The sequence below is a fragment of the Amblyomma americanum genome, chromosome 11 (genome assembly GCF_052857255.1).
Source record: "Amblyomma americanum isolate KBUSLIRL-KWMA chromosome 11, ASM5285725v1, whole genome shotgun sequence".
Classification (NCBI taxonomy): domain Eukaryota; kingdom Metazoa; phylum Arthropoda; class Arachnida; order Ixodida; family Ixodidae; genus Amblyomma; species Amblyomma americanum.
In genome coordinates, this window is record NC_135507.1 from 17,341,443 (window position 1) to 17,369,176 (window position 27,734).

Genomic DNA, 27,734 nt, shown 5'->3' on the forward strand with positions numbered 1-27,734 from the left:
CTCACAAGTTCGAGCAGATGCCGTTCAGTTTCTTCTTTTGCGGCTTCTTGCAGCTGAATACGTCCTGAAATTCGCTGGTAGTTAATACTGGAAGAACGCAGCGAAGTTTTCTGTCAAAATCCGAGCCGAGGCCTCCGCCACCGCAAGAAAGAAGACAGAAACGTTTGAAGAAAGTACGCTGCGCCGACACCCAGCGGGCCTCGGCGGAAAAGCCGAGGCCGCCTCTCGGCGAGTAGATATCCCTGAGCGCGTCCAGGACGACTCGAAACGCATGCTTCCAAACGTACGTTTCAAAGGCGCTTTCGCTAGTTACAACCTTTTGGGAGAAGTTCGCCGAAGTGACGGTGGCGTCATCGAAGCAATCCTGGATGTTTCTGAACCTTTTCTGGTACCATTTGGCCCACGAGGCGTCGTCTATGGACGCAGACTGCGTAGCAGCTCGGTACAGTTCTATCGCAATTAAAACTCCCGTTGTTCCCAAGTCATACTCCACGGGAACACTTTGAGGATAGGTTATAGGCATTCGGCGCATGGCGGGGGGAAGAACAACAGAGTTCTTCATTGCGTGATAAGTTACGCGCCCCTTTAGGAGGAAGCTGGTCTCCACCATGTGGTTCACGGATACCGGGTCGTGAAGTCTCCTCGATGCCTCCAGTGCCTTCAACTTGCGGACGCCCGTTGTAGTTTTGGAATAAGCCTAACTTCTGTAGTTTAATCAGCTTATGAAAATTGCCCTGCGTGGTTTTTCCCAGATTAGCGAGCAATAAGACATTCTGGAGTAGAAAAGTGTGTAATATAGTAAGGTTCTAAGCCATTGTGGTCCAAATGGGCTTAGTTTATAAAGACAGCCTACTGCCTTACTTAACTCGCCCGCCATTATCGACACGTGAACATTCTATGACAAGGTGTCCTGAAACCACACGCCCAAAAATTTTTGAAACTTAACCCGCTCTAGACTGACACCATGAAAATTAAGCTCAATATTAGAGGTCATTAGTTTATTTGTGGGTGTGAATATCATATACTTTGTCTTGGTGGTATTCAGCTCCAAGTTATACTTGTTAAGCCAGCCCGAATGGAGTTTCAAGTCATAATTAACATCATATTGAAGTTGAATAACTGAGTCACTCGCAAAAAACAAAAGGTTAGTGTCGTCTGTGTACAGAATTATTTTCGGAGTTTAGTATGCTGCAAAGGTTATTTACATAGATTAAAAACAACAGCGGCTCGAGAATAGACCCTTGGAGAACACCATTCTTTACTTTGACATATGAAGAAGATTCTTAATTAACGCTGACGTATTGATACCGGTCGGATAAGTAGCTGTGTATTAAATCTAGAGCAATTGCGCGCCCCCCTTGCGTATTTATTTTCGATAAGAGAATGGTGTGTGACACAGAATCGAACTGCTTTCTTCAAGTAAAGAAATAAGCGAAGTGTATAAAGCCTACGCTCGAAATTATTATGTTATGTTTGATGTCTAGTAATGCTAGTTCCGACGATCGTTTTTTTTCGAAACCCGAATTGCATGCCATTTATTACATTATATTTATTGAAAACCTTGGCCAGCCTATTGTTCAAAGCATTTTCAAAAACTTTGAAAATGACCAGCAATACCGATATGAGTCTGTAGTTATTGACTGCTTGTTTATTGCCATCTTTAAAAATCGGACAAACGTGTGCTATTTATAAATATTCAGGAAAAACTACAACTTCAAACATTCTGTTGATAATATGGGAAGAAATTGGAGATATATCTGAGACATATTTTATAGGTACAGGTTTCATGTCGTCGAAGCCAGCAGCAACGTTAAAACCTTTAAATTCGAGGTCCAGTTTAACAAAACGAAAAGATTGCATCTCCATCGCCACTAAATGCTTTGCTTGATTCGCCATCATCACCATGCAACTACAAGCGCGAGCGCCTGGGGTATGCGTGTGCACAGTCGAACGCATCATAACAACAGGAAGGCTAACCCACCGAGCAAGTATTTTGTCCCCATTTATTGCCGGCAGTACCGGGCCGCTTATCCGGAGCATTGCAAATGGCAGTATGCAGCTCAGGGGGTACCAGAAGATGATATTCGCAACGTTGTTCTTCGGCTACGGCATCTACGGCTATAACCGCAAGTGTGTCCCGTTTGTATTGCCCGCACTCGTCGCCAGCGGACTGCGCAGAGATGAAGCCGGTACTAAACTCTCTTCCATTCCTGGTTACTGCTGACGAATACACACGTAACCGCACGCGAGGACGCCGCTGCTACATTGATGAATGAGAAAACTCACTGCGTTGGAGACGCGAGATGGTTTATCACTGCTCAGTGCAACATAGCGATATAGGTAGATGAAGTATCACCAAAGCGCGCATTTTGAATAAAAGAACAACCGCCGCGGTGGCTCAGTAGTTATGGCGCTCGGCTGTTGACCCGAAAGACTTGGGTTCGATCCCCGCCGCGGCGGTCGAATTTTCATGCAGGCGAAATTCTAGACACCCGTAAACTGTGCAAATGTTAGTGCACGTTAAAGAACCCAGGTGGCAGAAATTTCCGGAGCCCAACACTATGGCGTCCACCATAGCCTGAGTTGCTTTGGGACGTTAAACAGCGCAAAAACATAAAGCACCTAATAAAAAAGCAGACATCAATTTTCTTCGCTCGTCACAGAGACAGAAGTAACGTCACATGGAAGGCAGAATTTCACTTACTGTAGTTCCCTTCTGTAGGGTTTTGACAAGAAATTGCTTTCATTGTTGGGAGGGGGAATAACTGTCAGTAGCGGTAACCTGTGCCGGGCTTTTTAGTGCTTTCATGAATAAGGTTAGATGATTAGATGCAGAAGAAGCTGTGCTTTCGTACCTGGGCACATCACGGGGAGGGGGACTTTATAGGTGGTGTGCGTTTCCGGGGACAGTACATAGAATCATGGGAAACTCGTGTGCCAGCTTCTTCCGTTTGCAGCTATAGGTCCTTGGTTAGTGTCATCATCATCATCATCATCATCAGCCTTACTACACCCACTGCAGCGCAAAGGCCTCTCCCATGTCTCTCCAATTAACCCTATCCTTTGCCAGCTGCATCCACCCTTTGACTGCAAACTTCTTAACCTCATCCGCGCACCTAACCTTCTGCCGCCACCTGTTACGCTTACTTTCTCTTGGAATCCACTCCGTTACCCTTAAGGACCAGCGGTTATCTTGCCTTCGCATTACATGCCCTGCCCAAGCCCATTTCTTTCTCTTGATTTCGACTAGGATGTCATTAACCCGTGTTTGTTCCCTCACCCACTCTGCCCGCTTCCGATCTCTTAACGTTACACCTATCATTTTTCTTTCCATGGCTCGCTGCGTTGTCCTTAACTTAAGCTGAACTCTTTTCGTTAGCCTCCACGTTTCTGCCCCGTAGGTGAGTACCGGTAAGATTATGCTGTTGTACACTTTCCTCTTGAGGGAAATTGGTAAACTGCCACTCATGATCTGTGAGAATTTGCCATATGCGCTCCACCCCATTCTTATCCTTCTAGTTATCTCCCTCTCATGATCCGGATCAGCTGTCACTACCTGCCCTAAGTAGACGTATTCCGTCACAATTTCTAGGCTCTCGCTGCCAATTGTGAACTGTTGTTCCCTTGCTAGGCTGTTGAACCTTGGTTGGGCCTTGGTTTTCTGCATGTTAATTTTTAGACCCATCGATCTGCTCTGCCTGTCTAACTCATTGATCATGATTTGCAGTTCACCTCCTGAGTGACTCAGCAAGGCAATGCCATCAGCAAATCGCAGATTATTTAGGTATTCTTCATTTATTCTTATTCCCAACTGTTCCCAATTCAGGCCTCGAAATGCCTCCTGTAAACATGCGGTGAACAGCATTGGCGAGATCGTGTCTCCTTTCCTGATGAACTACCTTATTGGAATTTTATTGCTAACTTTATGGAGGACTAGAGTAGCTGTGCAGTTGCTATATATATATATATATCTTCCAGTATTTTGACATAAGGCTCTTCTACCCCCTGATTACGCAATGCCTGTATGACTGCTGAGGTTTCCACTGAGTCGAATGCTTTCTCGTAATCAATGAAAGCTGTATATAGAGGTTGGTTATATTCTGCGCATTTCCCTATCACCTGATTGATAGTGTGAATATGATCTATTGTGGAATATCCTTTTCGAAAGCCTGCCTGATCATTTGGTTGATTAAAGTCTAACGTGGCCCTGACTCTATTAGCGATTACCTTAGTAAATACTTTGTTGGTTAGTGTAGCATCTTGTAAAAAAGCAGCGCAAAAATTCGATGGACGCAGAAGAAACAGACGTGTCAAGCGCTGATTCGTTTGTGGTGTCTGTTCTTCCTGCATCCGTGATCATTTTGCGCTCTTCTTCCTAAAAAGCACGTACTGATTGGTAGCCATAATCCACTTTTTCGGCTCAGCACTAGCCAAGCAACTACGAAACGTCATATTACCGGCGTGCGTTGAGGGATAAAGTTCTCTTTAAGAAAGTCGCATAGACGCTGGCGCCACCTTTTTTCCCTACGTAATTTCGAGAAACTCTGTGCTGCCGACAGTGTGCAGCTGCACTTCGTTATAACGAAACGATTTATAATAAAATATTAAATATAACGAAGAAATGACTATTCCTCTTGGAAGCTCGGACAACACGGGCTATAACGAAGCCACGGCTGTAACGAAGTAATCGCTGGGCCCCTCCAGCTTCGTTATAACGAGGTTAAACTGTCATCATCATCAGCCAGCAGGGCAAAGGCCTCTCCCATGTCTATCCAAGTAACCCTGTCATTTGCCAGCTGCGCCAACCGTGTCCCAGCAAACAACTTAATCTCATCCGCCCACCTAATTTTCTGCCGCCTCCTGCTACAGTGCCTTATCTTGGAATCCACTCCGTTACCCTTAAGGACCAGCGGGTATCTTGCCTTCGATTTACATATCCAAGCCCATTTCTTCCTCGATTTCGGCTAGGTCAAAACTTCCTGCGTTTGTTCCCTTACCCACTCTGTCCGCTTCTGGTCTCTGACCTTACACCTATCATTTTTCTTTTCTATGGCTCGCTGCGTTGTCCTTAGCTTAAGCTGAACCCTTTTCGTTAGCCTCCATGTTTCTGTCCCATAGGTGAGAACCGGTAAGATACAGCTGTTGTATACTTTTATCTTGAGGGATATTGATAAACTGCCATTCATGATCTGAGGCAGCATGCCATGTGCGCCCCTCCCCATTCTTACTCTTCTAGTTATTTCCCTCTCATTATCCGAATCAGCCACCCCTACCTGCCCTATGTAGACGCATTCCCTTACCACTTCAAGCACCTCGCTCACAACTGTGGTTCAACTGTACTCCAGTGCATATATGTCACGAGGCTTTAAAACATTTAGTTGGTTGTATGCATTGCCTGTAAGAACCGCGCCTCTTTGTAGCTGTTAATGCTGCTCTGAAATTTCGGGTAGCTCGTCGGAAAGCAGGCGTTTCAATTCTTGGCGAGCCTTCTGTGCAAGTTCTCTCGTGCGTGTAACATCTCTCAGACACAGTTCTCAGGATCCACTGTGTCGGCTATCAATGCTTATAAAGTCCCCAGATTCTCCTCAGATGACAGCGTGTATATTGTCAGCAGAACTAATCATAGAGAGGAAACTAGGCATAGGCAAAAACCAGATGTATTCTATTTCTGACATTAAACCCTCATAAACCATAAATATCATTAAAAGACAAAGAAGGTAATCCCAATAGCAATATGGATAAGCCAGTTAAAGTAGCTGAAGTGTTCTGCAGAAATATATGCAGCAGCCAAAAAACTCAGGAGGTTAATGAAGGAGGCAGTAGCGCACAGCACTGTGACATCCCGCAAGTAACAAAAGATGAAGTAAACAAAGCCTCTGGAGCAATGCAAAGGGGGAAAACAGCTGGTGACGATCTTGTAACAGCAGATCTATTTAAGGACAGAGGGGAGGTTGTGCTAGAAAAACTGGCCACTATGTTTACGCATTGCCTTATGACCTCGACCGTACCAGAAGCTTGAAGAACTCTAACATCTTGTTAATTTGTACGAAAGGAGAAATCAAGGACAGGAAAAATTACAGAACTATCAGCTTGCTGTCCATTGCCTATAAGGTATTTACTAAGGTAACCAGTAATAGAGTCAAAAGAACCTTAGACCTCAATCAGCCAAAGGGTCCGGCAGGCCTTTGTAGAGGGTACTTTGAAACCGAACATATTCACGCAAACAATCAGGTGATAGAGAAACTCGCAGAGTATAACCAACCCCTATATATAGCCTTTTAAGATTACCAGAAAGCATTTCACTAAGTTGAAGCCTCACCAGTCATGCAGGCATTGCGGAGTGAGGATGTTGAAGAGCCTTATGTCAAAACACTGGAAGATATTTATAGCAACTGCACATCTACTATAGTCCTCAACAAAGTCAGCAATAAAATTCCAATAAAAAAGCGTGTTAGAAAGAGAGACACCATATCGTCAAATCTAATCACCGCCTGTTTACAGGAGGCACCTAAGAGTACTGGATTGGGAACAGTTGGATTTAAGAGGTAATGGGGAATACGTAAGTAATCTGTGAGTCACTGATGACATTGCCTTGCAAAGTCACTCAGGAGCCGAACTGTAAGACATGATCAATAAGCTAGACAGGCAGAAAATTACTGTGGTTTTAAAAATTAACATGCATAAAACCTAAAGTAATGTTCAACAGTCTAGCAAGGGAACAGCAGCTTACAACTGGTAGCGAAGTGCTGGAAGTGGTAATGGAACACGTCTACTTAAAGCAGGTAGTGACCGCCGATCCGAATCACTAGAGCTAAATAAATAGAAGAATAAGTTTGGGGTGGAACGCATTTCTCAGGTTCTCTCAAATTATGAATGGCAGTCTACCAATATCCCTCTAGAGAAAAGTAAATAACAGCTGTACCTTACCGGCACTCACCTGTGGGGCAGAAACATGGAGGCTTACGAAAACGGTTCAACTTCAGGACACTGCAACGAGCTATGGAAAGCAAATAAGAGACCGGAAAAGGGCCGAGCAAGTGAGGGACCAAACACGGGCTAATGATATCGTAGTCAAAATCAAGAGGAAGATATGGGCTTGGGCAGGGCATGTAATGCAAGGGCAAGATAACCAATCATCCTTAAGCATAGCTGACTGGATTCCATGAAAGGGCAAGTGTATCAGGGGGTGCAGAAAGTTATGTGGGCGGATGAGGTTAAGCAGTTTGCGCGGATAGGGTGACCGCAGCAGGCACAGGACAAGATTAATTGGAGAGATATTGGAGAGGCCTTCGTCCTGAACTGGGCGTAGTCAGGATGATCATGATGTCAGCGAAGCTTCTCATAATTTGGCCGCAGTATATCGTATTTACTCGCATAATCAACGCAGCGCCTGCTTCGGCTGTGAAAGAGTACATTTTTTTTCTCCCTCGTGTAATTGACACACCCGCTTCTTCTGGCGCGCATTGTACTGATAGCGACAGAGACTGCTAGCTGGTTTTTAACGCTAAACGGCTACGCAGTAGCACCATCTGTCGAAAGCAAAAACTGCTTTACGTCACCGCATGAGATGTCCAGCCAAAAATAAGGTTCTGCGAGGAATCCGTGAAGTAACAAGAACCAACACCTGGTCAAAAAAAGATTCTCGTTTGATTTGACATGTCAGGACTATACAAACCCTCTGCTGTTCAGCTGCGCTCTAAATGCTGTGTGTTGTGCTAGAGAAGACTTATTTTATTCAGAAGGCGATGCGTACCGTATAAAGTAATTATTCCGCCATACTGCGTTTTGTTACGTTCCCACCGCTTCATATTTCTGCATATTTCACCCCATGCATTGAAGCACTCCAAGATATCCGTATTTTTTGGAGGAAAAAGAAATGATGGTCGATTTGCTTAGTTAGGCCAAATGTGAATTATCAGCACTAGCAGTTCGGTTTTCACTTCGGTTCCGGCGTTTAGATCCAGTGTTCACGGATGACAGTTGTTCGTATATCGATAATGGTTTATTTTTCATATTGCAACGGATATTCTTGGTGAAGAGATGAGCGAAGTGTCTCGGAGGTGCGCGTGTTTTGGGCTTGGGTGCTCTGTGCGGGCCCTGTGCTCTCAGGCCGTGTGCTGTGCCCGGGGCGTTCTTGCGTCGTTCCCGCCTTAGACCACGTAACATCTTATACAGAATTGGGCATTCTTTGACACTCAGATCCCTGGGAGTCTTCCTACTGCTCCTGACGCAGTGGTGAAGCGATGCGCCAATGCCCTTCTAAGGCAGGTGCTGCCATCGGTGGGACTTGGGTTGGGTTGCGATCTAGGTTGATCTTCCGGAGCAACCTCTCACGATTAATTCAGCTTCCGCCTGACACTGTGGGCAAGTGAGCAGCCTGCCACAAAACAGCCTTCAGGCAGGCAGGGCAGGCAGGCAGGCAGGCAGGCAGGCAGGCAGGCAGGCAGGCAGGCAGGCAGGCAGGCAGGGCAGGGCAGGGCAGGGCAGGGCAGGGCAGGGCAGGCAGGGCAGGGCAGGGCAGGGCAGGGCAGGGCAGGGCAGGGCGGGGCAAGGCAGGCAGGCAGGCAGGCAGGCAGGCAGGCAGGGCAGGGCAGGGCAGGCAAGGCAGGGCAGGCAGGCAGGCAGGGCACGGCAGGGCAGGGCAGGGCAGGGCAGGGCAGGGCAGGCAGGCAGGCAGGCAGGCAGGGCAGGGCAGGGCAGGGCAGGCAAGGCAGGCAAGGCAGGCAAGGCAAGGCAAGGCAAGGCAGGGCAGGGCAGGGCAGGGCAGGGCAGGGCAGGCCGGCAGGCAGGCAGGGCAGGGCAGGGCAGGGCAGGGCAGGCAGGCAGGCAGGCAGACTCGTTAAATGCGCGGGATAGCCACTATAAGTAATCGCGCACTAAGATAGTGAAACGGATCCAACCCGCAACAATAATCATAAGTGCAGAAGCCCTATAGGCAAGAAACAAAATGAGTAACTCAGTAGCTCCAAGAAAAAACATCTTGTCAATGGATTTTGTGCTGTTTAGTTGTTCAGGATAGTAATTAAGATATAGTAACTGCAGCAGCGTCAGTGTGCTCCTCCCGTGTACAGCTCATGTTCCAGAGTGTTCTCTAACGATTGTGATGACGCGCAGGGATGATCCTGAGCAGCCATAACCTGGCTTTCGCTGGCAGCAAGTTCTTGTGCGGCGTGCTCTCAGACAGCGTCAGCTCTCGACTCCTGTTCGTCACCGGTCTATTCTCGGCCGCCGGCTTCACCTTCACGCTCGCCGCCTCGTCCGTGTCGGCTTACCCGTTCGCTGCGCTCTGGTTTCTCGACGGCTGCTCGCAGGGCTGCGGATGGCCCGCCATCGTCAAAGTGCTGCAGCAGGTCAGTAAAATCATCATCGCCATCAGCATCAGTCCTGGTTCCGTCAAACTTCAAGTAGCTCGGTCATGTAGCAGCTGCGACACCGTATTACCGCGAACCTCCTATAAGGATATCTGTCTACCTGACCCTCCGCTACCCCTATCAGCGTTTTCCCTTCTTAGGATCGACTGATTTGTCATAAAAGACTATCGGTTAGCGGTCTTCCCAGTAACATGCTTTGCCCCATGCCCATTTTCCTCCTCTTTATGTGCACCAATACATCACATTAGCTCGAGCAGCTGTCATCGGCTTGTTGTTGTTGTTGCCTTGGTGACATGGCAGATACCCTTAATGTTGCCCTGTCATTTTCTTTTCTATTGCTCGCTGCGCTGTTGTCATTTTGCGAGTTATTTCGCAGACATAGCCGGACGTGTAAGACTAATATCTGATTTGCTTGCTTCTTCCCATAATTCGTTCATTTCACTACTGTCACTATTAATAGGCTGGAAGGTATTCTCATGGCTGGACTGCCGATTTGAAGTATATCGTTTTGCTAGCCTGCGGCATAGCCTACTGAATATTTCATCCACCATCCCTTGTCGCAATTTAAAAAGCAAAGCAGAGATGCCAAATCATTAGGTTCTGTTCCTTGCTCAAAACGATGCGCATGGCTTGAGGAACTGTTGAACTGAAAAAGGTATGCACTAGTGAGCTTCGAATGTATTTGTGGAAGCACGATGGCTCAAATTAAACCGCCAGTCAGCTGCGCTCACATTCGCTGCCCCGAGCAGACGACACTGATTCAAAGAAGTTGCTGCTCCGTCGCCTGTTATTCAAAGCAGACGGCACCGAACCATATAAGGTGCTGTTCTGTCGCCTGTTGTTGTTCAAACCAGGCGACATCGATTCGCAACATTTGCCGTAAATCACACCTGACGGGGTTGTAGAGACTGCATCGGTGTACTAGTAGCGTATGTACGTGACTGCTGGCCTTTTTGTGTTCTTTCGCCCACCAAAGCCCGCCAGAACCGAGACTAAAACTTCTGGCGGAAATCAATGCTTTAATTAACTTCCTAAAGAACACTGGGTCATAGTTTGACCATTTCACTGCGGTTTTCCTGAGGACGAGAGTACTATTATTGAAAACAAAAACACCTGTTAACTTGGCACCCATACTTCTTTAATGACTTCGACCAACTACCAGGATGATTGATTTTGGCCACAGCTGAAACATTACCTGAGCCCTTTATATTTGGCCACACTTTTCAATGGCTACCTTCTTATCACGCTTCTTCTGTTCTTTCTTTAAATATGTAAGAGTCCCGTAACGCTCCCAGCTCTTATCGTTTGCGCCTTTATACCTGACCCTGGAAAATTGCGCAGTTCCGTCAGAACTTGGAGAAACGTTAGTCCGTTACTACAGAGATAAAAAGTTACCTGAGCCGGTTATAAAACGGCATGGGAGAGTTCTAGAACGCCTATTTTGTGGATAACTATACAGAGTATTGCCGTGTAACTGAATTTGTTGAAAATACACATTATGATGTGGAAACCTAATGATGTCAGAGATGCCGACGGATCTTGAAAATTCTGCGTCGCCGCCGAGCACGTCACCGAGTTACTCTGAGCACTGCCTATGAAATCCTATCTCGCCGTCAACACTGAATCTCGGACGTCGAAGTAGCAGCCGATTTCAAGCACACTCGTACCGCGCCTTGATAAGCGCTCCAAATCGTCACAACACTGATGAATGCATGCAAACAAGGCCGTTCGCACAACGAAACCTTGAAGGATGCATGACCGCTGCTGAAAAGCGATACGCCAAACAAATCCTAAAGAAGACATTCAACCTACACATCTGTATTCTTTCGAATTAACTGTTCGTTCAATTACAGATAAGCTGTAGTGGCGCCACACGCTGTTATGCCTAATGCGCTTACCGTAACAGGCGCCGACTTGTACTGTTCAACAAGCACATGAAATCTGGACAAACGCTTACAGCTCGCACGGCTGCCACCACGTACCAAGTGGCGCTGAACATTCAAAATTACCGTGAGAATTTTTAATGTTCGATACAGACCACTGAGATTGTATGGCTGTCGGAAATAGTTGGTGCGAGTGCAGGAAGAAATTCATAGATCAAATTTTGCAACGGTGAAGAAGAATCGACCGTAGTAATCATCATGTTCACTTAGCATTTCTCGAGACTCTCTAGTTATCTCAAAATTATTAATTTTAAAATAACCTAACAGTTACGGTGTGTTCGATACTGGGGGCTAACAGATGGCGCTAGTTGCGGATGTTCAGGAAAGCTCGACAAGAGCTATGCGTGGACCAAAATCCTGGCGCCCATATAACATTCCGTGCAACTCGTTTACGTCAAAATATTTCATTATATGCTTCGCTGACACGTACGTATTAATTGTCGCATAGCATGCAGTAATCGAACCCACTTTATATACTTTTTCGTATTCTAGTGGTTTTCACAAGCCCAGTTCGGGACACTGTACGGCGTGCTGGCGTCTTCATGCAACATTGCCTTGACCATAGCTCCATTCCTGTCGTCGTACCTGATGCTCACCTACAGCTGGAGAGCAAGTGTCATTGCCACTGGTAACAGCATGCATTTACAGCGCTGCCCATCTTTTTGTTTTGTACCTCTCAACTCATTATAACAGACTCTCCTTTCGTTTTCTGTGACATCCGAACGGACACTGTCTTGATTACTGGCAGTGGTCATTTACATCAACTCATTGCGTCTTCCCTAGGGCTATTGACACTGAAAAAATTGTTTGTGTGTGAAATCATAGGAATGGCATAGCCATAAAAATTCGATTTAAAATTGCCGAATACCTTATAGATTCTCCTATCTTGAACTTTCGTATCAGTGGATCCCGCTTTTGTTTTACAGTGACAAGTTATTTAAGGTGACGTCACAATTGTGGCATTGCATTAAAGCCAGGCATGAATTGTATCGTCATGTTCCACTAGGCATTAATGTTGACATGTAGTTTTAAGGATAAAAGGAGCACGAACATCTCAGTATACACCTGAAATTATTTCAGCTAGTATTCTCTTGCCTGACTTCTGTGTTTGTGGCCTCGGGTTTTTCCGAAAATAGTGAACTAGCAAACGCCGTTGCTCCTGCACCAATTCTGTAGTTCCCCTCTTTCTGTTGCAAGATTCAAACCTATTTGACGCAGAAATAAAGAACTAAAAAAAGAAGTGTGCTAAGGATGATTCACAAATGGTTCGCCGCAAATTACATCTCGGGAATGAAGACTGTTCACTTCCCCCTGCTTGCCTTACCCCGTACTATTGTTTACCGTTCCTGCAGGGGTACTGTGCTTGCTCATGGGCTGCATATCTTTGTTCACCATGGTCAACAAGCCGACCGATGTGGGCCTGGTCTTGAGCGAAAACAGGCAGCTCAGCCCGAGTCATCGGGACGCCGACTCGCATCCAGAAAAAGGTATAATTTACTCATGCATCACAATTTTTGTAAGATATAGCCATTTGATAATGGATTCAACCTTAAGTGTTGTTTGTTTAAATTGTTTCTTGATTGCCAGCTCTAAATGATATAAATGCTGCATGCGTGGGAATACGTTGGAGCGTAGTTGCATGACAGCGTTTCGGCCAAACCTTCGTGAGCACAGCGCAGTTAGCGCAGTGATTGCCATAAGTAATTTTGGGCTCTGTATCTGACCAATGTTTATATTGAAAGGAAACAGTATTTCTGACCCCAGCAATATACCACGGAAATGTTCCCTGAAGTTTCCGCGACTAAGCGTCGTCAAGACTCGACAAGGGCTCAACGCAGGTATTCGTTATGTGTTGTCAAGCGTATTTTTCCTACTTTCGTTTCTTTTTTTAGGTACCCTCTTATTCTTTTGCACGTTTACAAATGTTGGGTTTCCATTGCCTCTTTAATTTCAATTCCACATTATTTCTTTTTTCTCTTGATTGCTTGAGTTTGCTCAATTCCTGTAATTCATTTTATGCATATTAACCGTCGGCAATCTCCCTCCCTCCTTCCCTCCCTCCGCCTCTTATATAATGCCCCAACCGAAGGACCTTTGAAGGTGACTAAATGATGATGACGGCGGTCACAGTTCCATCTTCCTCTTTTCCTGGCCACCGTCTCCTTACAACGGAGTGCTAGGGCGCCCGCGCCGGCAGGAGGCAGTGAACGACAATGACTAGGCGCAGTTGTGTCGCGTTCCAATCTTCCCTTTTATTTTCCCCACCTGCTCCCTATGGCAGAGGCCCCCCTAGGGACTCCAGGCTGTGGCCAAGGGCCGACGGAGGAAGGAGCGAACACCGTGAACCTGCTGGCCAGCCCGTTCATCTGGCTCCTGTCGGCCGCGTACCTGACCGTGTTCTTCGCACGTGCGGGGGCCGTTGACTGGGGACAGCTGTACCTCATCGAGGACCTCAAGCAGTCGCAGTTTACCGGTACGTGGATTGCTTGAAACCTTCTGTGGGTGGGCACACGTCATCCTGCAACTGAACTCACGGCTAGTAACGCATAACCACAAGTGCTGAAGAAATTCGTCCTCGATCCATGACTTTACTCTTCATATTCGTACTAGATTGCAGTCCAGCTAGCAATGAAGCAACTCCCAGCCAGGTTGGAAAGGTTGTTGCCGGATGCAATTCAATGAGAAAAGTATAGCTGCGTCTCCAAGGAGGCCTTTCAACGAGTCGGAGGGACTTTCGAGCTATTGGAATGACACCGCAATCAGTAATAATTGCGCCTGCCAGCGAGCTGCACGAGTGGTGTCACCTTTTGTTGTGGCGTGATCTTCGGTGCCTTTCCCGTCAAGAGCCTCTTAGCCACTTGCGACGCCACACTAGCAGGTGCAAAGTTGTTTACCACGACGTCATGACAACCGGTCGATGCAGTTGGTTGGAAGGTCTTCGTAGAGTGATATTTGGCGCTTTCTTCGTGAGCTGTATCCGACTAAGTCTCTGCATGTATTTCCCGTCCAGCCTGCAGTAATGCCGTGCAGTTTCATTCACAGTAAAGCTGATACAGACGTTTGCCCTCTTTCTCACCCGTTCGCCTCTGATTCACCATCCTGTCCCTTCCGCAACAGCGCTGATCACTCGAGAATTTGGACAAATAAACGTGTTTCACGCACTCATACGCAGTAGTCTTCGCAATCGGGAATCGAAGACGGAAACTAGGAATATTTGAAAGGGCGGTGGTCATATGCAACATTCTCTTGCCCTAATTACTGACAGGGGCGTAATCTTCATTAAGTATTCTTTATTAATGCGATAGGATTAAAAGACGTATTGGAAGAAATTGTGTCGTCGGAAGATAAATTCTCTTATTGGCTGCAGTCGAGTGACGCCACCAGACCAGAGCATTCCCACTGGCTGGTTGGCTGGAGGGAAGTGATGTCACCAGATGGAATCCTTTCCATTGGCGGGACAAGAGTCGTGTGGACATCGCGCTGTACTAAGACATGAGACACTGCAAGGACGACGACAGACGAAGCTCTTCGTCAGTCCTCATCCTTGCAGTATCTCTTGTCTCAGTCCAACGCGGTACCCACAGAATGAACCACCAACTATCCCCTGTAATCGCTCTCTTGGGAGGAGAGTGACGTCACCAGCCACGTAGTGACGTCACTACCACTAAAGGCATCTTATGGTATCGCACTCCCAACACAAAATGGAATGAGGCGTCCCTGTGATATTTTTTTTTTCCTCTGTCTTCATAGACCAGTCTATTTTCTTTTTTAGCATGTGCGGTGTTATTGTTTGTTTTGCATACAGTATTTTTATTTTTCCATTCTTGCCCCTTTTGTTTGATTCAGTCCTGGCCTTCAATACTGTGAAATAAATAAAAAGTAATTAAACATTTTTTTTTCATGCTCGCAGCCAGTGCCTTCATGAGCTGCATCGAATGTGGCGGATTCCTGGGTGGCATCGTAGCCGGCTACATAACTGACTGGCTTATAGTCTGGTACGCAAAAAAGGTTGGTCGTTTTGACTCCCGAATTACTGAAAAAGAGGGGAATCTTCGAAGACTTTTTATAGTGTCATGGAGATAAAGTCTTATGGTGTTCAACGCAAATACTGGTCAAAAAGTGACATTGCCATTATAACGTCAAATACTCATAGTAAAGCGGTGCGAAAATGTTGAAGCATGGTTTAACGATTGTTGTTAATCCATGCTAGTCGTTGATGACAAGGCTGGTGTCGTTTTCTCGCTTAGGAGTGTGGCGGTCAAGTTTTGATACGGATTAAGGTTCACTTGCTGAAGACAAACTGAATGTTGTTTGTATCGACACATTACTGTGCCGTAATAAAAATGCAAATATCACTTAAAAACAAAGCTTCAATATGATGGAAAGGCATAAGATATAAAACAGAGATGTCATCATCGGCCGCTTCGCAAGCAATCTCTGGTGACGTCATGAAAATTTTTGTAGCACTGGCTGTACAAGCCTAGTTCTCCCGTTTTTGCGTTGTCGTTGGCGTCGTCTCTACCGTCCCTGTGCTACAATCAGCAGCAGAAATGTACACAACTATATGAACAAGTACAAAGCTGCTGGCTTGGGCACGCCTACCCTGTAGCCACCCTGCGACCACTCCTAACATTTTCAGTTTTTGCGTCTTACACGTACTTTTAGGCAAATTATTCGCGATGCAAACTACGTGTGTGCTGTGCGATGTCAGTGTGCATTAAAGAAGGGGTTGAAATTCATCTGGAACCCTCCACTGGCCTCTCTTAGTTTTTCTCTTTTTTCAATGCTTACCTCTTTCGTCCCTTCCCTGTTGGCGCGGTTGAGGTGTCCACTGAAAAGTGAGGCTTTACACCTACCGGAATGGAAAAGAAAAACATTCACAAATATCTAACTTGAAAATTGGGATACTAATTGTCCCAAAGCTATACACAGACTTGAGGAACATTGTAGTTCATGAAGGGCTCGGTATTAAGCTAAATCTCCTCTAGTCTTTTAACTGGGACTGACATCGCACAGCACGTGGGTGTATTTGCATTTCGCCTTCGTCGAAATACTATATTATTGAGCAGATCGGTGTTTTAGAACGGCGCTAAAACCACTGTTATTGCTGTTCTTTTTGACATTTTTGTGCATACAAGCTGATATCATCACAGAAAACCCAAAAATCAGCGACAATTGCTACTGGAGCCAATAACGCCTAAAGTCCCTTACGTATAGTGGGCTTCACTATAAAACAGACATCGTCGGTTTTGTTATAGTGAAGTCGACATAAAATTAAATTGTTTTCTATCTCAAAGTGATCGTCTGAGCAAAGGCCTAAACTGCATATCTGCAAAGTTAGCTGCGGTGGTTAGGTGGCTGCTGGGTGATGCTTTTAGAGGGTAACGGTGGAGCTCCGCTCTTGCGCTGGGCGATTCACTTCAAGAGACGTTTTATTCCGGGGAAAGCGGATAGTGACGCTATCACTGGTCTCGCAGTTACAGATAATCGAAGCTTACCCACACGTGTGACAGTGTTCCTGCTTGTGGGAGCTTGCATAGGACACAGCCTCGATTTTTGTAGGCGGGTTTGTAATGTTCACTCCTCGCCACCCCACCCTGCTTCTATAGACCTGTCGATAGTAAATGAATGAATGAATGCAGGGCGACACCAGCGGAGCAAGTCCGCGTGTTCCCGTATCGGTGGTGTTAGTTTCAGGAGCAACTGTGGCCTTCCACATCTTCGGTTACAGCATCACGGAGCATTCTTCGGAGGTAGGTGCTCGCGCAGTGCGCTCTTCTGTTTCCTTCCGCAAGCTATCGAAACTGTACGCTGATGCCAAGCACCGTTTGACAGATGTACGAGTGCTACGCAGGTTTTGCTTGTTTATTACGGCATAATGGTACGCTGTCGGCAGGGAATAGCTTCATATTGATATGAGTAGAACACTCTTTTCATTTTTTTATATTGTAGCCCCAGCGTTCTAGTTGCCGTCTGACTATTAAGCTTCTTCGTAAAGGAATGGGGGAAGAGGGCTGTGGTTCTTCCACGCTCGGCTCGCTAGCTGCATCAGGGCTAACAGGAGTAGATTCCAGCAGGCTTTCGTCCGGGGCTCTCCACTGCGGGGTCATTGCCCCGTCTTGTCACGCTGCGTCCCTGCAGCCGCTGCATCCGCTGCATCGAAACACGGCCGCCGCGGTCGGGTTCGAAACCGGGTACACCGGATCAGTAGCCGTGCGCACTAACCAATGAGCCACCGCGGCGGGTAAACCAATATTCATTTTTCATTTTCCCGCGTACTGTTCGATGCCAGTGCACGTTAAAGATCCCAAGGTGGTCGAAATTATTCCGGAGCCCTCCACTACTGCACCTCCTTCTCTCTTTGTTCTCTCACTCCCACCTTTCTGCCTTCCGTTATGGCGGGGTTGGGGTGTCCACCGAGATGTGTGAGACAATTACTGCGCCATTTTCTGTCCTCAAAAGCCAATTTCATTTTTCATTTCCCCGTGTGCTGTGCGAAGACAGTGCACGTCAAATATTCCCAGGTGGTCGAAAGTATTGCGGAGAACTCCACTACTGCAATCCTTGGGGCCAGCGGGCCACAAGACGAGGCCACTAGGCTCTTGCGTTGCCCGCGGCCAGCGTCTTTGAGACTTCTGGTCTACCTTACGTAAATCATTGTATAGTTGAATGTTAGAAACCCAGAGATGCCTCTAGAATTATCCACCGACCCTTTAGAGTGGTGGTTGTACTCAACGCAAACGTCGCTAGCCATTCCGTGCCTGATTTTATCTTCGTTTAACCTTGTATGAATGAAAAACTTTACTGTTAGGGAGGATTCTCGCGGCGTAGGTGGGTCCCACAGTCCAGGGCCCCAGTGGCCTTTGCAATCTTGCCAGCCATGTTGATCAGCTTGAGCTGTTCTTCAGGCTTCGACTAGTACAGCACAGCTTCCCACTGCTCCTGTGTTGGTGTGCTGTTTATTGGCGCTGCCTGCGTTTTTTGACATGGCCATCTGACGTGAAAAAGCCTTGAGTGTTCCCCGCAGAGCGGGTATTTGCTGTCACATGTTGAAGGATAGAATTTACTGAGTAAACTTAGATTGGGGTATGTATTCGTCTGCAGTTGTCTCCAGGCAACCGACTGCTCTCTACCAAGGATTTTTGTGGAGGGGGAGGTCCTCCTGAGGGCTCGTTGGTGTTCTAAGATGGCTCCATACTACCTAGTGACTGCGTACAGTTCTCCTTCCGTGTGTGCCACCCGGTGGGCGTATGCTGGGGCATTGGCGTTCGCACGTTGGTTCCCTTTGACAGCCTCACGGCCTGGTGTCCACGTGATGAAGCATGTCGTAAAGGGGATTGTTCTCGCCTTGAGTATGCGGATGACCGCAGTGGCTATGCGTCCACTGCCGCACCTTCTGCACGCCTCTTGCGAGTCTGTAATTGTGTGTGGATGGGGCTCCTCGCCATGGCGGGTGATGGCGGGTGCGATAACTGCTTCCCCAGCCTCGAGGATGTTGTTGTTTATGAAAGAAGCGCAGTAGATTTCTCTGAGCTGGTGAATAAATCTTTACCGATTTAAAACAAAATCGATGTCCAACCATATTTAACCATGCCCGACACGATGGCCACCTCCAAATTTAACCTGAGCAGTTTCCAGAAATTTGTTCGCCCTGCCCCGAAATCTGACTTGGCCGACTTCAACCAAACTCGATGTCCAACCGTAAATGAGCGTAACCCACACGACAAATTTGGCCCAGGCTATTGCCAAAATACTATCTCTCGGCCTTAGCTATAACCGTAGTTAATCCCTGCGTAACTTTATTGTAATATGCAATGCGCGCAGCTGCTGATCAGCATCATCGGTCTGGCCCTGGGTGCCTGCCTGTACGGGTCCATGGCCATCTTCGGAGTGGTGGCCTCGGAGTGCGTGCCCGTGCACCTGTCGGGAACCTCGCACGCCATCGTCGCCTTTGGCGGAAGCCGTGAGTGCAGGCTATGGGAAATGAAAAGAAAAACGTCTGTTCAGTTAAGCTTACCCACTTAGTGCAAGAATCCGACCGCGTCGGCGGCGTTTTTATGGAGGCAAAACTCTAAGGCGCCCGTATGCTGTGCGATGTCAGTGCACGTTAAAGATCCCCAGGTGGTCGAAATTATTCCGGAACCCTCCACTACGGCACCTCTCTTTTCCTTTCTTCTTTCACTCCCTCCTTTATCCCTTCCCTTACGGCGCGGTTCAGGTATCCAACAATATATTAGATACTGCGCCAATCCCCTTCCCCAAGAAGCAATTATTATTATTATTATTAATCAGCGAAATCTACTGTAGCTTTGGTTTAGCCATATATCTCGAATTCTGCCCTCAGGATGCGCATTCCTGCGCCTCGTCATAACCGTCCTTCTTCCACGGTAGCCACTCTCAGGGTTCTTACCATGACAGCCGCATTCCGGCTGCGCATTCTTCCGCTATGTCATAACCTCCCAGGCCACTGTACCCCACCCTCTATCTTTTTCCTCCCACGTTTACTCTCTCCCTCCTTCCCCTAAACGTGGAGGGAGAAATTTCCATCTTTCCAATTTTCCAGTGGCCATGGTTCGCCGCTGATGAATAATAAATTAAATTAGATTATATCATTTCACTAATAATTAAATTTCTTGCAGATGACACTCTAGATTCCATGGTAGAATTCAGGGCTATATGGGCTTGACCAATGCTATAACAGCTTTCGCCGTAAAGAAAAATTGTTGGTTAAGATAAGTTACGCCTTACAGCGTATTGCAATCGGAGATCCGGAGCAACTTCGCTGTGCGAAACGAATGAGCGCGTTTCAGTGGGCGATTCGGGTTCAGGAACTGAGTTCTGATTGGACCGCAGTGGTAGGGTCCTTAGAGCTTTGCTCCTTCCCTGATTTGGAGAGCTACTCCAGTTCGCCGAATGGAATACTGATCCTTCCGCTTTCTGGAGACGGCCAAGCTTAGAATGTGGCTTGCGTTACGAAGGACCGTTAGATATAAGTTAGTTACGTAACAAGTTGGCATTGCCAACAAGGGTGCTCTTATTCCAGGATAGCGCAATTCGAAGTCGAAGTTTATTTGCTTTCCTCACAAGAAACGAGGTGACAATTGAGCACAAAGCTGCACGAATCGCCGCTTGATAGTGTTTGAACACCCTATTGGTAGTCGTCAGCGGGCGTCCATTATGCAAAACGTACCAGATATACACGTTAAAATAAACAAGCAGAAAGGGCTGCGATTGTCATATCGCACAAGTAATTAGTGTCGTGAGCATACCTCTCACTCGAAAAACATGTCATAGCGTTGCAAACAAAGAAGCTGTGTACAGTTGGGGTGTTGGTTTGAGACTAACACTCATCAACGTACACAAAAGAAGAAATACGAGCAGGCAAAAAAAAAAAAACGCTGAGGACTTTAAGGAAAATAAAACTCTTAGGCGATCCTCGGTAGATACCGTTTGAATGTGTTAGAATTTCTATTGCGGTTGGTTTTGTTATAGCTAACGCCAATATGTGCAGAATTGGTCATTCTCTATTTTACATTCATAGATCAGTGGGAGTGTTCATACCACTCCTTGCACAATGGTTCAGCGTTTAAGCGAGGAGCCACTGCACTGCAATGTGGCTCAGAGCCACCGGTTAGGTTTTTGGGACCGAGGTTACTATTCTCGAGCAACCTCTGGCGAGCAATCATTACTTTAACCGCCACTTGTCATGGTAAGTAGCTGCTCACAATCCGGCGGGCAGGTTGTGATGACGTCACAAGGTCAAGCGTGACCGCACTCACTATTTCCGCTTGCACACACCCTTCTAATGTTAACGCATTAATTTGACAACAGTATCAATCGGCGGTCGATAATACAAAAGACCATTCTATTATTCACTATTTACCTTCACTTTTAAATAGTGAATAATAGAATGGTCGATAATACAAAAGACCATTCTATTATTCACTATTTAAAAGTGATGGTAATGTGTACTTTATGTGAGGTTGCATTTCGTGCGTCGGTTGGGTGCATGCCACGTTACAGCTAAGCGCATGTCATAAATGTTTGCAGTTGTACCTAAACTGGCAATGTGAAACAAACAGTTACCGGATCTTCTACGGTCAGTTTGGGTAGAAATAAGAAGACAAAATGATTTCAGGTTGGTTACGCGTACAATGCGAAATATTTTAACTAGGGTGTCAGAAGTTCAAAACTTCGGTTTGTTTTTATCTGCCAGAGTTAGCACGTCAAGAGTCAGTACGTCAAGAGGGGACAAGGAATGGTGGACGCCAACCCAAAAATTCACCGTTTCAACTCTTCGCCCAGAAAGACCCCAAACGTTTTTAGTCCGTACATTACAGTGCAGAAGATAAATGAGCACGAACGCTGCCATTACTGCATTTAGTTCTCTTTTAACATTTTTTTCTTTGAGGAGGTATGGAACAGAGGCCTTATACCCCAAATTTTCATACATCAAAGGGTATTCACAATTGAAGGAGGGCAGCCCTGCATCAAACGTCTTGTTTGGTCTGGGCCGGTTCTTCGCGCCAGCCACCACCTGTCCAGTGTCGCCCGTTCGTTTGAGTTTGCGGACTCTTGTCTACACTAAACAAATATACACAACAGCGTAGATCAAGATCAGGAGTAGGGGTCCCGTAGCATTACAGTGCTTTCTAGATCGCTGCTTCTTCTGAGTGAAGCGGGAACTGAACCTGTTCACAATGCCACTCTAAACAAAAGCCTGTTTGTAAGCGGTGCTTACCTTCAAACTGGCGAACTTATATATATTTTATAACGATTCATTTCGTTTGGTTTGATTTCATAACATGCTGTTGGTCGCTGCTCCTTTCGATGCCGCAGGCCATTGGGGATGTCACGCTTGTTGTGACGTCACCCAGTAAAAAAAAGGAAAACGACAGGACAGTGTCAGAAATACTACAGTACATTTAGTTTTGGCGTGACATTAAAGGACCGGCGCCGACGGTGACTAATATTGGAGCACGACGACGTGGTTGAAATGCCTGAACTGAGCTTTTTGACATATTTCTGTCTCGGGACAGAAAGTCCACAGTGACTGTGCGACTGATTGGTGCAGAGGCATATGCAAATGTACTGCGACTGCACAGCAAATCAAGTCTACAACAGGGAGAACAAAAAAAAATCATTAAAGAAGGGTGTTAGTCAGGCAGACACGATCTCTAGTATTATATTCACCGCTTCTTTACAGAGGGTGTTCCGAGGTCTAGATTGTAAAGAATTGGGAATAAATCTGGATATAGAATACCTTTGTAGTTTGCTATTCGCTTATAGCATAAAGTAATTCAAGGGACTGATCGAAAAGCACGATCAATTACCCAGACAAGCAAAGTACAACGGTGCATCTAAAAATCAATATACTGAAAACAAAACTAATATTAAATGGCCTTGGAGTGGAAGAAAGGAGGAAAGAAAGTGTACTTATTTAGCATAAAGCATGAAGTACAAACACAAACAGCAGCTAATGACTGTTAGCGAAGCGCTGGAAGTGATAAGAAAATAGTTCTCTTTGGGGCATGTTGAGAGTGCAGATGCGGGTCACAAAATTGAAATAACTGTAGTAATACACAAGAATAGGATGGAGCGCATTAGAGAAATATCATCAATAGCATTTTGTCAGTATCCCTTAAAAGCAAACTATAGAACACCTGTATCTTACCGATTATCACCTTTGGAGCAGAAACGCGGAAGCTAACGAAAAGGGTCAACTTAAACTGATCACAGCGGAGCGAGCCATGGAAAGGAAAATGATAGGTGTATCGTTAAGGGACCGGGAGTGAGCAGATGCAGTCAGCTAACAAACCCCAGTTAATGACGTCCTAGTCGAATGATAGAAGAAATAGACATGGACAGCGCATGTAATGCGAAGGTATTATGGCCGAAGTTGTTTACGGTGAAAGAATGGGTTCCAAGAGAAGGCAAGCGTAGACGGAGGGGGGGGGGGGGGGGGTGCGGCAGAAGGCCACATTGGAGGGCGAGGTTTTCGGGGATAAGGGGCCGCGGCTTGCACACCACAAGGTTAATTAGACAGATATGGGAAATGTATTTTTTTTCTGCAAAGGGCGCCGTTAGGCTGATGATAGTCATGATGGTGGTCATTGTTGCGCGGATGGACTAGATGCGATGGCAAAGGCGACGCCGCTGCCAGATCGACGGTCCTCCTTCAATCGATGCCGCTATCAACTGGTGCCGTTAACTACCAAAAAGAAATCACAGAACAGGGCCCCAGAACTCTCTCCACTTCATACGCAGTGGGAGGAGTGATGTCCGGCCTTCCACTCAGCCTGGTGGCGGAACATTACGGCTGGCCGGCGGTCTTCTTCCTCCTGGAGGTCGTCAGTGCCTTCACGGCACTCGCGCTGTTCGCAGGCATGAACTTCGACACTAGGGTCAGAGCCAGAGCAGCCGCTCCCACCGCTAACTCTAACGTTGTGGCCGTGGCGGTACCCAGCGACGTCGAGACCAATCTTGAAGCTGCGCCTTCTGCCCAGGCTCAACTTGCCGAGCCGTCGTAGCCATGAAAGCAGCGTTTTTCAAGTTTCGATCCACTTCCGCTTTTCGTGTATTTTATGAACGGACTTTGAAAACCAGTTTTCTTTCACAGAGTTTACGTTTACAAAGAACGCAAACTGCTGGTTGCCGCTTGTGTCGTGGGATTTCAACTCGGGACATGAGTTGGACCGAGTCGTGTAATTGGGATTAGTACGAATCATACTAGGTGCGTCCGTGCAAGTAGAAAACGTTCATTTAATGGGAAAATTTGGCAATATGTAACATTGCGATAATAATAACCGAAAATGCCCATGTGCTGAATTTCGCCCTCTCATCTGTGGACCTGTTTGTTCTATTTTTAATAGAACCAATAAAGCGATGTGCTTTCATGCGTTTTTATCTGAGATAAATCTACTTGAGCTGATGGGTCTCATAGTAGGGTCCTGTGGAGCGAATTCCGAAACCAGTGTGTTTTTGTCCCATTCCTCATATTCTCGATAATATGAACCTTTAGCCACCAAAATTCGCTCAAATTGGATCTAGTTTGAATTTACGGGGTTGGGGGAGGGGGTGCATTCATGTACGTAATGATGACGATGCGAAACTGGCCGAGTAAACGAATAAATCAGGTGTAATTAAGAGAGCCTAAATTAAGAGAGTCTAGTATAGTACCTGGGTCGACATGGATTTCAGCTTATCGCAGTTTGTGCCAGATACAGGGAAAATGCGCTACTGCACTGACTCCTATTCTGTCGTTTCCTGATGGCCTTGAGCAGTTCCCCGTGAGTCAATGTACGAATTGGTTTAGGCCCGTAGGCTCTCTATAGTGCGGCATTGGTAGCCGCACCATATCGTTAATGCTTCAATGCTCTGTGGTGTTCGCAGGACGACACCACAATGAAGGCTCGCGTGTTGGCCCCCCAGGACCACGCCAAAGAGAAAAAGCCCCCGCTTTATTGCCAGATCGGAAGTATATATATTCCGACACTCAGTACGTCACGCATGTGCCGAGCATCAGAAGAGTACACGTGCACACGCGGTCACACGATGATGCGGTCACACGAGGAGCGGTAATGCCATATCATTCCTTTCCCGTTGAGAGAGCTTAAGCAGCAATGTACAAAACAAAGCACAACTGTTCAAAGGAAGCGGCTCGATGAATGTCGTTCAGAAATATCGTATCCTTCCGGCTTTCTTACAGCTCATCAAAGCGTGCTACATATTCCTCCCGAGCCGCAGGCGAATAAGTTTCTTACGGCGGCTGGAACGAATCATTTGGAGCAGTTTGTGCCTTAGAAACGAATTTTCCGCTTTAATCGAGACCGTTCAGCCTAGACAAATTCATACTCCCCATTCCTGGAATCGGGGCATTTGTGTGGCGCTAGCTTGATTGGAACTCGCCTGTTTAATTAAATCTGGACCCCGTTCTCTAAAGCTACAATATACGAGCGTGGCCGCTTTGCACGTTGAAACACACCTTTTCGTCTGTAGTCCTTCACCAAAACAGAATCACCTGGTACCAACGGAAAAATGTGAAGAGCAGCATGCTGGTGATCATAAAGTTGCCGCTGACTCTCTCTGAAAGCTGCGTCATTCTCCCGTGCTTCTTTGAGATTGGGCGTCTTGGGTGCCAACTTCTTTGGGTGGTGAGGCAAGGTAGTACGGAGCCGCCACCCCATGAGTAGCTCTGCAGGCGTTTTTCCTTGGGGTCCCGGCGTGTCCCTGTACGCTAACAAAGTCATATGTAAGTCACCAGATTTTAGTAATAGCTCTGTCACTGTTTTCGCCATTATTTCTACCTTCCCGTTTGTCTGAGGGTACCTAGGGCTACAAGTCACAATTCTGAATCCATAATCGTTCAGGAACTGTTTGAACTCCTGGCTAGCAAGTTGAGCACAGTTAACTGTTACCAGATAACCAGATCTGTTACGAGAGGTATGTAGAAAACACCTTGATATGATAAATGACTTCACTGCTGTTAAGAGGTCAGCGGACACAATTCTGGAAATAGAGGCAAGTAATTCACCATGAGCAAGTAGTTATTCACGTGCCAGATATCCGCCGGAACCCTTTGCCATGGCCGAAAAGAAGTCTCTATCGGGATCATCGGCTCGTACGGCTGGACGCGAAATTGTGATCACGTGCGGCAGTTCGCAATGAATGCCGCTCTACACCTTACAACACCCTGGTGGCCCTAATGAAACAGCTTTATTCTGCTTCCAAGGATGTGTGACACCACAAGGCGATTGCTGTGAATGAGGACGCCTTTACATACGCTCAAAGAGGCAGGATCCTGACAATGGGGCCTTAAAACGGCCGATAATGAAGGTAGACTAGGGGAAGCCTTGCGGACGTAGCGGTACAGCGTGCGACAAGTCTCGTCTTTCGGCTACTATCCCGAAGTGTTCAGACTCGCTCAACTCAGATAACGTGGCGGCAACGCAACAGTTGACTTCATCGACCGAAGGAAAGCTCCTGATTTCTCCTGGCATTGGCACTCTGGAGAGTGCATAAGCTATTTGCAGATTTTTGGTCTAGACGTATCGCACCTCAAAATTTAACCGCATTAGGCGCATTCTGAACCTTTGAATGTGAGGTGAAACCAGATCAAGTGGCGTCTTTCCTAGCGAAGCAACCAACGGTTTTTGATCCGTTTCTACAATGTGCAGTCCACGCACATAGCCTTGGAGACGTCCTGCGGCCCATGTTATAGCTAGTCTTCTTTTCAATTTGCGCATAACGCATCTCATTTGGTGTCAGTGACTTTGAGACAAAAAAAAATTGGTGGTGGTTTAGCTTTGGTTAAACCTGCAGTGACGCGATAGCTACATTTGGCCCAGAGGAACTTGGTGACGTGACCAACCACGTGACGAGCCACGTGATCAGCCACGGCGCCACCGCCAGCTGCTCCGCACCACGTGACAGCGTGGCGGCGCAGCCACAGAGTGGCAGCGCTGCCAGGCTGGAAGCTCGAAATGCTACCGTAATGTAGCTATTGCTACAGAAAACTGGTCGCTTTTCTTTATTCGGTCCGAAACAGGCTTTATTCGGTAAGAAATGGTGACGAAGAGCTGGCGGGCTGGCTGGCCTTGGCTTGGTGGTAGCGAGGGTAATGGTGCGCAGCTCCAGAACGGAATTCCGCAAACTCCATCAAGATTTAACTGGATTGATTCGTAGGCGAAGATCTTGTGCGAAGGGCGGGTGGAGCAGGCAAGGACAGGTCCCGGCCCAAAACAGTTGGCGCTATAACCTTGCGGCGGGTGTCAACCCTGCCGCTGCAGCTGCCGATCACCTTCCTGTTTACAAGTTGTACTTGAAGTAAAATTGCTCCGAAGCCATGCGACGAAGCATCTGCAGAAATAATCGTTGGACGTTGTGCATCGGACAGCCGTCCACCTATCTGAGCAGATAGCACTCTTCACACTATCAAAAGCTATCTGCTGAGGGGCTGCCCCCCGAACCACTGCATGTTCTTTTGCAGTAGTTGACGCAAAGGCGTCCTTTGTTCAGCCAACTCTAATGAATCATGAACAGTGATTAGCAAGACCTAAAAATCTGCGTATTTCTGCAAAGTTTGATGGTGGCTTTAAATCTGCAATTGCGCGAACTTTCTCTAGATTCGGGGTATGCCATCTTGGCCCACACGGCACCCTAGAAAACAAAGCTCTTTTACACTGAACGGGCACTTTTCTGTGTTAAGGTCACACCATTTTCGGCCAAGCGTTTCAAGGTGCGAAACAACCGCTCGTCGTGTTCCTTTTGAGTAGAGCCAAAGATAAGGAGATCGTCTATTAAGTTTGCAACCCCGGAAATTCCCTCAAGAACCTCGCACATTTGTTTTTGAAAATACTCCGGAGCCGAAGTTATGCCAAATGGTATCCGCTCAAAGCAATAACAGGCAAACGCAGTAATG

At 46.8% G+C, this 27,734-nt stretch overlaps 1 protein-coding gene and 1 pseudogene across 1 annotated transcript; one reads left to right on the top strand and one right to left on the bottom strand.

Annotated features, from left to right (window-relative positions):
• The first annotated feature begins 1,959 nt into the window (after positions 1-1,959).
• Positions 1,960-24,066, top strand: LOC144109499 (glucose-6-phosphate exchanger SLC37A4-like). The gene is made up of 9 exons (XM_077642324.1): positions 1,960-2,189; positions 9,115-9,350; positions 11,807-11,942; positions 12,667-12,801; positions 13,596-13,787; positions 15,225-15,322; positions 16,957-17,067; positions 19,139-19,277; positions 23,582-24,066. The coding sequence occupies exons 1-9, from the start codon at positions 2,054-2,056 to the stop codon at positions 23,842-23,844; spliced, it is 1,446 nt and encodes a 481-aa protein (XP_077498450.1). The 5' UTR covers positions 1,960-2,053; the 3' UTR covers positions 23,845-24,066.
• Positions 18,122-18,853, bottom strand: LOC144110779 (uncharacterized; annotated as a pseudogene).
• Positions 24,067-27,734: the final 3,668 nt, after the last annotated feature.

What these genes read in the sequence shown, in the direction of transcription:
- LOC144109499 (XM_077642324.1), top strand. Translation starts at nt 2,054, where the DNA reads ATGCAGCTCAGGGGGTACCAGAAGATGATATTCGCAACGTTGTTCTTC. An exon ending in ACTGCGCAGAGATGAAGCCG is followed by an intron (nt 2,190 to 9,114) that starts GTACTAAACTCT and finishes GATGACGCGCAG; the next exon opens with GGATGATCCTGAGCAGCCAT. An exon ending in TCACGGAGCATTCTTCGGAG is followed by an intron (nt 17,068 to 19,138) that starts GTAGGTGCTCGC and finishes CAATGCGCGCAG; the next exon opens with CTGCTGATCAGCATCATCGG.